Source organism: Hyperolius riggenbachi, chromosome 6, assembly GCF_040937935.1.
Source record: "Hyperolius riggenbachi isolate aHypRig1 chromosome 6, aHypRig1.pri, whole genome shotgun sequence".
Classification (NCBI taxonomy): Eukaryota; Metazoa; Chordata; class Amphibia; order Anura; family Hyperoliidae; genus Hyperolius; species Hyperolius riggenbachi.
The window spans coordinates 14,671,306-14,685,541 of NC_090651.1; the positions used below are offsets into that span (position 1 = coordinate 14,671,306).

At 45.4% G+C, this 14,236-nt stretch overlaps 1 protein-coding gene across 4 annotated transcripts in view; it reads right to left on the bottom strand.

Annotated features, from left to right (window-relative positions):
- MEGF6 (multiple EGF like domains 6) overlaps positions 1 to 14,236 on the bottom strand; it is a 495,432-nt gene that overhangs the window by 47,088 nt on the left and 434,108 nt on the right. For all 4 annotated transcript variants that reach the window (XM_068238861.1, XM_068238860.1, XM_068238862.1 and 1 more), the window contains 4 exons: positions 5,897 to 6,025; positions 4,959 to 5,087; positions 3,009 to 3,143; positions 1,840 to 1,974 (listed from right to left, as the gene is read on the bottom strand). In XM_068238861.1, the coding sequence (XP_068094962.1) occupies positions 1,840 to 1,974; positions 3,009 to 3,143; positions 4,959 to 5,087; positions 5,897 to 6,025 (528 nt within the window). The remainder of the gene's footprint in view (positions 1 to 1,839; positions 1,975 to 3,008; positions 3,144 to 4,958; positions 5,088 to 5,896; positions 6,026 to 14,236) is intronic.

The window sequence follows — 14,236 nt, forward strand, 5'->3', positions numbered from 1 at the left end:
CACGCCTAAACTTATCACGCCTAAACTTATCACACCTAAACTTATCACACCTAAACTTATCACGCCTAAACTTATCACACCTAAACTTATCACGCCTAAACTTATCACGCCTAAACTTATCACGCCTAAAAACTTATCACGCCTAAACTTATCACGCCTAAACTTATCACACCTAAACTTATCACACCTGGGGCTCGATTCACAAAGCGGTGCTAACCCAGTTAGAGACTTTAGGCGTGATAACCATTGCACCACGCTGGTGAAAAGCCAGTTTAGGCGTGATAAGTTTAGGTGTGATACGTTTAGGTGTGATAAGTTTAGGCGTGATACGTTTAGGTGTGATAAGTTTAGGCGTGATACGTTCAGATAAGTGTAGATAGCGTGCTAAAACAAAATTTCTGGGATAGTAGCATTCAAGCTGTGAAGAATCTTTTAGAGCAAAGTAAAAATGCTGACTTTCAGACCACTTTAAGCTCCTTAAAGGAAACAGTTTAACTTGCCTGTGGCTTCTACCAGCTCCCTGCAGCCGACCTTTGCCCGTGCCATCACTCCCCAATATTCCTGTCACCTGCAGCACCCCCCTCTTTCAACTGGATGGGTGCCCCCGGTCCGCATGCCTCCTGATTGCACTCCTGTGGAAAGTAGCACTCTGCACATGCGCAGTACAGCAAAATCTCTACTGCGCACGTGCAGAACACTCCCAGCAATGGGAGCGTGATTGAGCATGCGCAGTGGCCGTCGACTCGCCAAGGGGCGCTGCGGGGGACTGCAACATTGCACAGTAATGCCGCGGGCACAGGGCTGCTGCAGGGGGTTGGTAGAAGCCCCAAATAAGTTACACTGTTTATTTTTTCTTTAGGTTCACTTTAAAGTGAACCCGAGATGAGAATTAAAGGGAGGCTGCCATATTAATTTCCTTTTAAACAATACCAGTTGCCTAGCAGCCCTGCTGGTCTATTTGGGTGCAGCAGTGTCTGAGTCACACACCTGAAACAAGCATGCAGCTAATCTTGTCAGATCTGACAATAATGTCAGAAACACCTGCTCTGCCTCATGCTTGTTCAGGGGCTATGGCTGAAAGTATTAGAGGATCAGCAGGGCTGCCAGGTAACTGGTATTGCTTACAAGGAAATATGGCAAGCCTCCAGATCACTCTCACCTCGGGATCACTTTAAAGGACACCGGAGGTGAAAATAAATTAATGAAATAAATAACTGTATCTGTCCTTCTCCTAAAAATATCTCTTTAAGATATTCCACAGTTTTATTTTATATTTAAATCTACTTTTTAAGTTTTTACTGTTTTATTGTTTTTGCTCAATGCCACATTCATTGAAGTATGCCAGAGCTAAAATCTATGAACTATTGACCCTTTTTATCTCTTTCCTGCTCTCAGAAGCCATTTTCTGTTAGGAAAGTGTTTTATAGTTGGAATTTCTTATCAGTGAGGGTCACACTGTAGTCACTTCCTGTCTGAGTCAGAACTGAGTCAGCCACTTACATACCTGATATTTAACTCTTTCAGGCAGAGAAAGAAAAAAAGGAACACAGCCTAGTTATTTGTGTGCTAGGCACTGTACATACACATGTCTATCTCATGTCACATGTCACCTCGGGTATCCCTTAGTAATATCACAGACAGGTGTGAGGATGCTGACAATTTTGGGGGAATAGCAGGTGGATAAACGTCACAGGAACGGATGCCCCTGGCAGGGGTAATGCATATTAGGGCAGAGGGTCACTGAATATTAGGATAGGTCAGGGACACACGCCAAGGTGCATAACTGGCCTCAGCTCCCAATTACAAAACCCTTTCCAATGTAGGAGGGCTGATGGTTACCTTGGTTACAGTCATCTCCCTGGTAACCCGCCGGGCACTGCCGCAGGCACTTCCCATTCGTGTGGTCGCAGGGGACGCCGTCCGGACATTCGCATTTACTACTACAGCCAATCCCATAGGAGCCGGCATCACATTCTGTTCAAAGAAACACACATTAGTAAAGTCACCGGTACCGGTCATATTATAATGACATATATGTTAAAGGGCACCTGTAGTGAAAATAATGGAATGCATAAGTGCATATTTTTTTATAATATATTTATTCATAAATTAGTCAGTGGTTGTCCGCTGGAAAATCTTTCCTCTCTCTGATTTACATTCAGAAATGTATTACAGGTGATCTCTGCGGAATGTTTGTTTGCCGAGAGTCCCAACGCCAGTACAACATATACCTGCTTTCCCAGAATGCTCTGTGGGTAAGAATTCCACATAGCTAAACAGCCTAGGCCAGGCATGGGCAAACTTGGCCCTCCAGCTGTTAAGGAACTACAAATCCCACAATGCATTCGCCTTTATGAGTCATGACTGTGGCTGTCAGACTCCTGCAATGCATTGTGGGACTTGTAGTTCCTCAACAGCTGGAGGGCCAAGTTTGCCCATGCCTGGCCTAGGCTGTGACATCACTGGTAGGGCTACATACCAATATACAGCAATATATAGACATAGGAAGGGTTTCTGATGCTGAAACCAGGGTAATTACCCTAAAAGTGGGTATCCTGAATCATTTACTGCATCCTACTACAGTATATGTCACTGCAAGGCCTCTTTAAAGCGGACCTGAACTCAGAGCTTCTAAAACTCAGAACTGCTCTAAAAGATAATAACATTTAAAGCTGATAAAAATCCTGCAATAAATCTGCTGTGTCCATTTTCAGTTTTTATGGAAGCAGACATAGGGTTAACATCCTGTGTTTACAAATTAGCTGCTCTGACGTGGCAGAGGAGATTCCTGAGCTGACACAGCTGAGAGATCAAATTACAGTGGTGATTAGTCACAGATGAGGGGGAAATAGACAGGCTAAACTCTCTAAATATATACAGAGTGCATTTCTCTATGTTTTCCTTCTGTCCTGTGCAAGAGTTCAGGTCCACTTTAATCCACCTATAAAATGAATCCTCAGTTCTGGGTGGACCCGGAGCCTACACACGTTACCGGTAATAAAACGTACGTGTCTGGCAGGACGCTCCGTGGTATCCCGGCTTACAGATACAGGTTCCGTCCCTCCGGCTGCAGTCCAGGCTGTTACTCTGCACACAGCTGCACTCTCGGGAACAGCCCGACCCGAACGTCCATTTCGGGCACGCTAAAAATAGATTGATTAAAAAAAAAAAGACTTTTAAAATGAGGCCAAATTCCAAACAATGTAACAGACCATGCAAGTAATATCCCCAGCACTGCAGACATAAACGGGAGACTTCCAGCTAAAGGGACCATAGACTATTCTCCAGGACTCTCTACGACCATCTCATGCCTGTTGTTTTCATACCTCCCAACTTTTTGAGATGAGAAAGAGGGGGCATTTTAAGACACACCCCTGCCACACCCCTAGTCACTGATACAAGAAAGAATTCAGAATCCAGGCCCGAGCTTACATCAAAGGCGCCTATAGGCACAGATGTCCTGGCACCCTAGACTCCGCCCTCCATGAGCCTACAAACCTTCACCGAACCGCACCGCAAGTGTGCTGGCTGGCCCAGCTGTCACTCCTCTCTTACTTCCCTTGCCCATCATAGGTACCTACAGGTGTCCCTTAGCATTAGGTAGCCAGAGCTATCCTCAGCAGAGGCGTCACTAGGGTTGGTGACACCTGGTGCGGATACTCATGATGTCTCCCCTCTTTTACCCCATAAACCTCCAACCTCACCAGGTTAAACAAAACCAATAATACTTTTTTTGTAGTAACATTGCTTGTTACTGACATTTGTTCAGAATGGGGTTGGGAAAGGGTTATTTTGAACCTATTTGCTATAGGAGGAGAGAGGAGTTGGGGATTGTTATACTGGCCACACTTTGCTATAGGAGGTGGGGTGGGGGAGGCGTACCATGCTGGACATACTTGATATTGGTGTTGGGTAGTTGGATGGGACACCTTTGCTAAGGGGTGAATAGGTGGTCACCACGTGGCTCTGGTGGCCTCTGAACTCTGTTATCCGCTCAACATGGAGCAGCAAAAAGGGAGAAAAGCAGAACGGAGAAGTACATCAGGCACTAGCCTGGTCTATATTTACTGTATATAGTCTTCCACTCTCCCTTAGTTTGGAGCTTGGTAACACCCCCTCTACTGGTGACACCTGGTGCGGTGCGCACCGACCGCACCCCCCTAGTGACGCTACTGATCCTAAGTATTAAGTAGCTAGAGGTGCACCCGACTGATGGTAGAACTGATCAGTGGAACACCAAGAGCAGGGTGATTAACCTCTTATTTACAGTCTGCTCGGGACTCTGCATAGGTAAGGCCGGAGGGCGGCACTTGAGGAGGAGAGACACCTTTCCATCATCAGGCGCCTGTAGGCATTTGCCTACAGTGCCATATAGTAAATCCGGCCCTGATTCAAAAAGCAAAGGAAGCGGTTTTATCTTTCAGACCAGACTGGCCTTTTCTATCATCATAAGCTCTCTATTTTAACAAAATCAATTTTAATGATAGAAACCACGTATAACAAGTCTATTAAACACATTTTTCAGTAGAAATATACATATTTAATTGAGATGAACACAGAAAATTGAAATTTGCTGGGTTGCTCGGGGCAACTGCTCAGGATTGGCTCCACCCTTCTCACGAAATATTCTCTTGGGATTTCTGAGCAGTGGTGATCAATCCAGCATTAGCAACTTGAAGCCGTGCCAACCAAACTCTGCAGCTGCCGAGTCCAAGCAGAACGCCAGTAGCACCCAAATGTTGGTTATTTGTATTTCACTGAACATCTGTAATTCCTGACGCTTCAGTGAGACTCCGCCCTTTCTTGTGATGCGTGTGTGGGGTGTGCCCCCCACCAGCACCTCCCTCATCTCCCCCCGGTGCCTGCAATATGTCACAACCGCCGCCGAATCGATTGAACTTCAGTATCTATAATTCTGCATAACGCCATCAATAAACCCGAGCAGAGTAGTGACTCACACAGGTGACAGTATCGCCCGTACAGTCCGGCGTCACACAGACACGCCCCGTGGATCTTGTGGCAGCGGCCCTTGTTGGCGCAGTTGCATTTCTTCTTGCAGGTTTTACCATAATAACCTTTTGGGCAACCTAAAATGAAAAGTCAGAAACTCTTAAAAATGAACTTAAGGTGACCTCTAACATAAACAATACAAAATGTATACACAGCAGTGATTCTAAGCTACACTCACCTGTGTTCTCTTTTTTCTTTAGTTCAATGTAAGGGTTAATAACCCAGGGCTATAAATCACAGTCTCTCTGCAATAAGAGAAAGCTGGACTGCTAATAATTTTATGCAAATTGGACCAATAAAATGCAGGCTCTCATTGGACCACACTTATTGGTAACTAATAAAACCTTTTTTGACAAACACTTCCGACAACAGAAAAGACATAAGAAGCTCACTAGGTCATCATTACTCTGCATGGGAGCTGTGTTCCTTTTTTTCTCAGTGTAGGGGGTAAGATTCCAGGGCTCTAAGTGATACTTTCTCTACAGTCTGGGAAGTGGGACGGACTGTCACTGATAACTATTTATAGGTCATAACACTCCTGTGTGGCAGACAAAATTACTTCTGAGAGCAAGGAACAGGTAAAAAGTTCAGAACCTTACAGTATGTACCCGAGACAGCCAAAACTTTAAAATCTTAGATTTGTTACCTTTAAAACCAAAACGAAGACTGTGGGATTCTGGGAAAGTTCTATTTAGAATTAGGACTACAGAGACAACTGTTTATCTCAACAGTTTATTTCCACCACAGGTTTGCTTTAAGACCATATAAAAATACTGTAGTCATCACAAGCTAACTGAATATATTATTTTGAATTTGTTACATGTGTGACATGCAGCAGAGACTTATGGCGCTAGCAGGTCTCCGTGCCGGGCACCGTGTCACTCACCATCCTCGCAGAACTCGCCGCTCACGCCCTGCGGACAGCGGCATCGCCCCGTGACAGGGTCACACGTCCCTCCGTTCTTGCAGTTACAGTTCTGGCTGCAGTTTTGGCCGTACGTCCCCTCCGGGCAGGCTGAGGTGCAAACAAACAGAAGCAGGAGAAATGTCACAGAGCGGGTCACTGATTTGTGACGCTGGTGCCACGCTCAGATGAGCGCCATCATTCAACCAGCGCAAGCCAGAAAGTAATTGTTCTAATTGTCTATTTACAGGACGGCCGGGGCACAGAAAGCGCTCATTTATCATAGAGTAAAATGCAAGTTTATGCTCTACTCAGCCAGAGAACATGGCACAGCATAGCAGGGGGTCCAGGGGGGAAGGGAGGGGGAGTAGGGGTCCGAGGGGGAGTTGGGGGGGAGGGGGCAAGGGGGAAAGGGAGGGGGAGTAGGCGTCCAAGGAAGGGGGGGGGGGGGAATGGTCACAGCTTAACTCTAAGCAAAGATAAAAAACAATAAAGGAGCTTATAAAATATCACAAAGAACCCTAACGACATACACACACACACACACACACACACACCTTGCTGTTTACCACCAGGGGCGTAGCAATAGGGGGTGCAGAGGTAGCGACCGCATCGGGGCCCTTGGGCCAGAGGGGCCCCGAAGGGTCCTCCCTCAACTTCAGTATTAGCTCTCTATTGGTCCTGTGCTCATAATAATCACTTCTATAGATGCTGTGAATAGTGGTAATCATTAACAAACTGCTCCCCATCCCCTTCTTGCACCTCTGACATTGTAGTTGCCATTGGCAGGTTTTGGTGCGCCATATCAATTGTTATGTATAGAGTGCTTGGGGGGGGGGGGGGGGCACTGTAAAACTTGCATCAGGGCCCACAGCACCTTAGCTACGCCACTGTTTATTACCCCCACCCCAGACACACACACGCATTAAGGTTTAACCCCGGTACACACTTTCAATTATGATTGGTCAATCATTGACCAATTTTACTACTTTCGTGTAGTATGAGAGCAAACTTACACAATCTGCGCATAGTATTCACTATCTGTTCACCCTCATACTAACATGGAGGTAGTGAAATTGGTCAGTGATTGGACAATCATAATTTAAAGTGTGTTCCAGGCTTTAACTATGCTAGCTAGGTTTATTATGCATAGCAAACCATACAATTTTCTGTTAAGGGGGCCATACACTAGGCGACCAACCAATCAATCGCCCATCCAATTCAATTATTATAATCGAATTGGATGAAAATTGGTGCTGCCAAGTGCATGCCCGACCGACAAAGCGACCAATTTCAGGACAGAAATAGCCGCACAGTCGATCGCGCATGTTGGAAAATTTCGTGCCGAGGTTGGTTGGTCGGGTGCGCGGCGATACGGCGGCCGAATTGCAAACGAGCGACGACGACGAAACCCCCGCCGCTGCAATGTATAAATGTATGTAGTGTAGTACATTTATACATTACCTGTCTGGTGTCGGCCTCCACGCGGTTTCCGTCCATCTCTCCGGGTTCTGCATACACGCCGGAGGCGCTCTGTTGTCACGTAGGCGCATAGCGACTGACGTCAGATGCTATGCGCTGCTAGCGTGTATGCGGCTTACCCGGCGAGATGGACGGATGGACCCGGCGAGCTGCTACAGGACAGGTAATGTATAAATGCACACACTACATGCATTTATACATTGCGGCGGGGCGGAAGCGGCAGGCTCAGCTGATTCCCTGAAGATTTCATGCTGAAATCGGACGGGAATCGGCCTGTAGTGTATGGGCAGATTCGATTAGAGATAAATTTGTCTCTTGGTCGAATCTGCCCATATTTGTTCTAATGTATGGCCACCTTTTAGCCGCATCTACACGAGTAGATGCGGCCGCGATGCTCGATTGATAAGATCCGACAGGACGGATCTCCGCACCGCCGATTCCCTGCTCGCTCCCCGCGAGGGGACAATAGCAGGGAATCGAGCGGAAGATAAGCGGCGCCGGCGGGGACGAGCGGGGAATCGAATGCGGCGCACGCGCGGCGAGCGGGGAATCGAATGCGGCGCACGCGGAAGAGGCGATCCGGCGGCTAATCAAGCCGCCGGATCGCTGCAATGTCCCATAGTGTAGATGGGGCTTTAGATTTATCTGTTAGATTTTCTGTTAGCTTATTTTTAAGTACTTGTAGAGACTGGTCATTATCTCTGGTGCATTGTCTTCTGGTGATCTCCTGCTGAGTAGAACAATGCCTAATTGTTCAGCAGATAGATGGTTAGATAGATCATTTCCAACATGTTGGAAACTATCTATCGAGCCATCTAAATGGCTTAGAATCGAGCCATGTATTCTCAGCATAACAGAAAATCTAACAGAAAAGTGTATGGTGTGTACCTAGCATTATGTGGAATTCTGGTAGACCAGAGATCTTTTCTACTGGCTTTCGAACTCTCAGTAAACAAACATTCCTCAGAGATCACCTACCAGTTGCCTGTGATACATTTCAGAAAGTAAATAATGGTGAGGAAAGATTGGACAAAAGGGAAAATGAATATTGTAAAAAAAAATAAAGATAAGCAATTTTATTTATTATTATTTTTTTTACTACAGTTCCACTTTAAATATGAAAGCAACGCCCAAACTGACTGAAGTATATAACTGCCACCTAAAAATGCTCAGGAGATGCTAATCATTTTGGCTAGCATGCAAATTTAATGCAAATTATATGCAGCTTGGAAAAGGCACTTCCTGTTGATGTTGACTCAATACAGAGCTGCATACAATTTGCATGAAAACTCAGATTATTAGCATGTCATTGACCACTCCCACTCCCAACTCTCCTTCTTAAAGTAACAGTCCCTAATTCAGAAGCAAATCCCTCCATCCCTCTTTTCTCTTCAGTTGTCCCTCTTTTAGGGCTGATGTGGACATCTCACCAATTTAATGTATATATCTACTAAAAAAAAAAAAAAAAAACAGTGCATTGTTGTGAAGTTTACAGCCAACCTCTAAATAACAGCTTTGTAAAAGTAACAACATAAAACACTGGGGGGTAGTTTGTGCTGGGGGGACGCCAGTGATCTGCAGGGCATACATGAAATGAAGGAGCTTGGAAGAAAAGGACGTGGCGATAGCCGCTAGTAAATTATCTCTAAGGCTAGCGATATTGTACTAGTGAATTTTGATAGTAAAATATCGGTAATATATACTGATATTTTACTATGGCTAAAGTAACCCTACTCTTCCACAGAACCCTTCCGTGGTGGTGCCTACCCCTAAGACCCCCCCCCCGGTGGTGCCTAAGAGCCCCCCACCGTGGTGCCTAACCCTAAGACACTCCCTGCTGGTGCCTCATCCTACCCCTCCAATGGTACCTAACCCTAACAACCAACCCTGGTGGTGCCTAAGACACCCCCCTTGGTGCCTAACCCTAAGACCCCACCCCTCCTGCTAAGACCAACCCTTGGTCACCCCAGTGGTGCCTAGCCCTTAGAACCCCCCTCCCGGTGGTGCCTCATCCTAACTCCCCCCCCTATCCCCGGTGGTGCCTAACCCTAAGACCCTCCCCCGGAAGTGCCCAAACCTAACCCCCTCTGGTGGCACCAAATCCCCCTCTTTAAGCTACCCCCCCCCCATTCCGCAAAGCTGCGATATACAGCTATGAAGGTAAATTTGGGCCTCCTGATTAGCGGCAAGAGGGTCCATTTGTTGCGGACAGGTTCGTGGGAAAACAAAATGGCTTGCGAATAACTACATTGCGGCATTGCATAGCGGGCGCTCCATATTGTGGTTATCCGCAAGCTATTTTTTTTTTCACCAAGTCGGTCTGCAACAAATGGACCCTCTTGCCGCTAATTAGGCACCTTTGAGCGCGCAAATTTACCTTCATAGCTGCATATCATGGCTTTGCGGAAGCCACGATTTGTTGCAAAAATTGGGAGCCCTGAGGCACCTGCTAACGGCCGTCGCCATGCGCCCAAATTTCCTTGCTATGCCGCTAAATGTGGCATTTATCATAGGCGCCTACAGCCACGCTGTTTTTTCCGTAAGGGCTCCTGCATCCCTTCTTCTGGCTTCGATCTGCAGGTACGCCGCTGAATCCCCCAGCCACAGACTGGGCTGAGTTGTGTTTTAAACTTAAGTTTTACACAGTTCTCCACATGCTCCTATTTCATCTTTTTTAGCCTCATTGTAAACATCGTTCTTGCAGTTAATAACACTGGATGTAATCTATTTACCCGTACGGCATGCTAATACTCACTAAACCGCCCAACGTTGTCTTCACGCTAAGCCGACCGCAGTTTGTGGTTAATTCCAGCAATTATTTCATGTATGTAAGCGGTTTACAAGAACGCACAGATAGCGGCGATGTGACGCGAGGCAAAGTAAGCAAACACTTGTCTCGCCGGGAAAATGGAGATTTATGGGCACGCTTTGTCAAACGTGCGCGATTCGATGCAAATTCTGATGATTTATTTTCTTCCGAATGTTGGATGTAATTATGAACACAGAGATATTTCCTTTTGTGTAATCAAAGTAATCAAGCAGCAACTTCTGAAACTAGAAAAATGGTAGACTTTTCATCAGCGCAGCCTGTCGCTCGCGTAGACGCCAAAAAATATATAACAAAATAACCGTATTGTTGTAGCTGGGCGAATTGTAACATCTGCTTTAAAGGACAACTGAGGTGACATGTGACATGATGAGATAGACATGTGTATGTAGAGTGCCTAGCACACAAATATCTAGGCTGTGTTCCTTTTTTCTTTCTCGGCCTGAAAGAGTTAAATATCAGGAGTGCAAGTGACAGTTTCTATCTGTCGGACTGGGTCAGGCTATAGCATAACCCTCACTGGTACATAATTATAGCCATTAAACACTTTCCTGTCAGTAAATGGCTTCGGAGAGCAGGAAATAGATAAAAAGGGTCAATAATTCATAGATTTGAGCTCTAGCATACTTCAGTGACAATGGGCAGAGACAATGAAACAGTAAAGACTTAAAAACTAGATTTAATATAAAATAAAAGTGTGGGATATCTAAAAAAAGGTCATTTTTAGCAGAAGGAGGATAGATACAATTGTTTTTCTCATCAGTTTTCACCTCGGATGTCCTTTGTCCACTAACTATTCAATTTGCCAAACGATTGTTTTTACAAATGATTATTCGTATGAACAATCAGAAATGATCGTTTGGGACCACTAACGGTCAAAAATCTCCTGAATTAATCTAATCGGATTGGTAAGGAGATGTTCGTCCTCTAGTGGTCTCAAACAATAATTTCCAAACGTTCATGTGAATAATCGTTTGTAAACAATCGTTCGGCAAATTTTATCGTTCATGGCTACCTTACCATACAATATTAATATTATTTTACTGTTCTAATATTTATGCTTGTGTCACATACTGCAAACAAGTCAAACCACAATTATTGTGAACTTTTTTTTTGAAATGTTTGCAATTAATACAATCTTCCATTGCCTGTCTAGTTAAATAATATAATTTTGTTCTTCATTGTCCTTGCCCCCTTGCCCTGAGCAGTCCATCCCATCTTCCTGCTGCCTCCACTGGGAGGGGCATGGCATGAGCGCCAATAACCTCTTCCCACAAGAGTTGGTTGGAAGGGTGGAGTCACTGTTACAGCCAGTAACCACCCCCAGTATACTGAGACGGGGGCGTGGTTTGGATTAGCAGCGACAGGTCGCATGGAGTGCTGTGAAACTAGGAGGAGTCAGGACAGCACCAGGTGAGTATTTAGGCACCATATGGCTGGTTGAGTCACATGTGGTGGGGGGCTTTGGAGGGGGTGTTGCGTTAGGTTAGTTGGAGAGAATTAGGGCTTATTCACGCTTATGAATGTGTGTATTTTCTGATAAATAACTCCAGCATTTGTATGTGTCTAAGGGCCTGATTCACAAAGCGGTGATAACTCAGTTATCACGCCTAAAAGACTTTAGGCGTGATAACCTTTGCACTGCTGAGTTAGCACCGTTTTGTGCTCTTTATCGCGCGCAAAGTTTTGCGCACGCAACTCCGCACGCAGCGCCCATAGGGTTTAATGGGCGCATCGCGTGCACTGCACTGTGCGCTGCGTGATTGCGCGCGGGAATTTCACGCGAGTTTCATTTTATCACGCCTAAACCGAGTTTAGGCGTGATAAAGGGCTTTTCAAGGGCGTGCAAACACTTTGCACCGCTTTGTGAATCAGGCCCTAAATCTATTGACGTCTTCTCAGTCCATTTGGTCGAGTTTTCGTTGGATTAATCGTTTGCTTCCTAATTAAATATATTTGCTAGCACCACTTCCAGTTCCTGGGTCAGTGGAGAGTTGCATGGGGGAGAATTTTCCACTCAACCCTAATCAGGATATCATTTCTAAGTTCAGCGCTAGTTGGAGCCTTCAGCCATTTTTCTGTCTATTTGTTGAGTCTTGAAACACAAAATCAATCTAATTGCGTTTCACCCCCTGATAGGATGGAGATGTTGTCATCCATGCTGGCTGTAGGAAAGAGGTCTATCTTGGACACCTTCTAGAAGGTTAGACCAAATCACCACTTCTAACTCCTCCCTAACTGGGAGAAAAAAATGTGTGCTGCATAATGGTTATCACAAACGGGCCAGTCAGGCAGGCGCAGTGGGGCTGCCTCCACTCCCCCATCACGCTCCCATGGCTGGGAGCGTTCTGCACCTGCACAGTACTATGGGCGGGGGGAGTGCACACTTCCACACTGCACCTGCCGGGCATGCGCAGTAAGCCCCGAGTCCCGAAGTTACCGATCAGGCTGGAGGGAGCACCAGGCACGTATAATTTTTTTTCCTTTTTCATTCATCTCAGGTTCCTTTAAAATGTCAGCCCCAAGAGGTAGCCAATCAACACTTTGGGGTGTTCTCCAAGAGAAACAAGCTGCAGGTAATATGAACAGGATATCATTCACAGAACTGGAGCAACTTGAGCAAAAAAAAACTAACTGACACATCATTTATGTCTTGAGTTACAAAAAGTTAATTCAATGTGAAAGTTCCAAGTTTAAGCTTCAAAAGATTTTTAGCAAGAATTACGGGATAGAAAATTGGCCAAAGCAAGATGTTTCCACTGGAAGTAAAAACTGTTCGTGTCATTCCTAAAACCCAAAACCTGACACTACTAGAAGGTAACTTTACTCAAGAACATGGCTTGGACCCAGTTCAAGGTTTCTGGCAGAGGGGAAATGTGTCCAGAACAAGAACCAAATGTCTTGTGATGTCCACAGAAAAGGTTGTGGTGGAGAGGAACGTGCCAAAAATCTGCTCCAACCATTGATCTGAAAAAGAAGAGTCACTATTTTTAACATCTAAAACATAAAACGTGGGCAGCCAGAAAGTTATGTAAACAGAAGGACAGCGTTGGCCTAAATCAGACGAAGCAATGTGACTCTGTGGCCATTAGCCAGGAGTTCTCTGGACTTTGAGTTGGCGGAAGAATTATCTAATATGAAGAAGATGTGGTTTTCTCCAAATCTGTATTAAAAAAAACAGGACTGTGATCATGAAGGGAACATTTGCAAAATTGTTAAATTGTTCAAGCAAATTCAGCCTAACCTGATGATTCTGTTTTGGGCGAATATTAGATGGTTGAACCAGCAATGACTTTCTGATATCACCGTTCCACACTGAAGTCCCAAGATTTGCTCACGTACCGTACTGTCTTAGACATTACACGACATATTAAGTACACATGCTCAATCATTGTTGTCCAGAACTATTGTTGGTGATTGTTCTGGGTGATGGTTTTAGGAATGATCACTGTACAGACAAGCTATTTATCCACTGCAAAGCATCTAGGTCTGCTCACTACCTCACACCTCTAGTTACTCCTCCATCGCATCCCTACCACACCTCTGCCATGCCATTACACCTTCAATCCCACCATCAAACCTACAGTCCAGCGCAATCACGTGCAAGCTCTATACCACCAACACATTTGCTGGCCACTGCCTATGCGAACCAACACGGACCACCTGTGGGCACCTGACTTGTAACTCCACATCTATCGCCCAGCCATAATCATCTACAACTGTGGTGGCAGATGCGTGTCCTAGGCAACAGAGGTAGGAGCTAGGGGAGCCAAACCTCCAATTATATATCTTTACCACACTTCCGGTCAGGCACACCATAAGGAATAAATGAGCTAAAGCATTCTTTTTCAAATCACACTGGCCCTTCCTCGCATCAGTAATCTTCCTATATGTTGTCATCGGAGACAAGCAAGGCAATCAGTTACAGACCGGGGATAAAACTTAGCACAATGTAAGCACTGTCTTATTAGGTAAATCGATCTGTACATCAAGCCAAAGAGAGGGACATTACA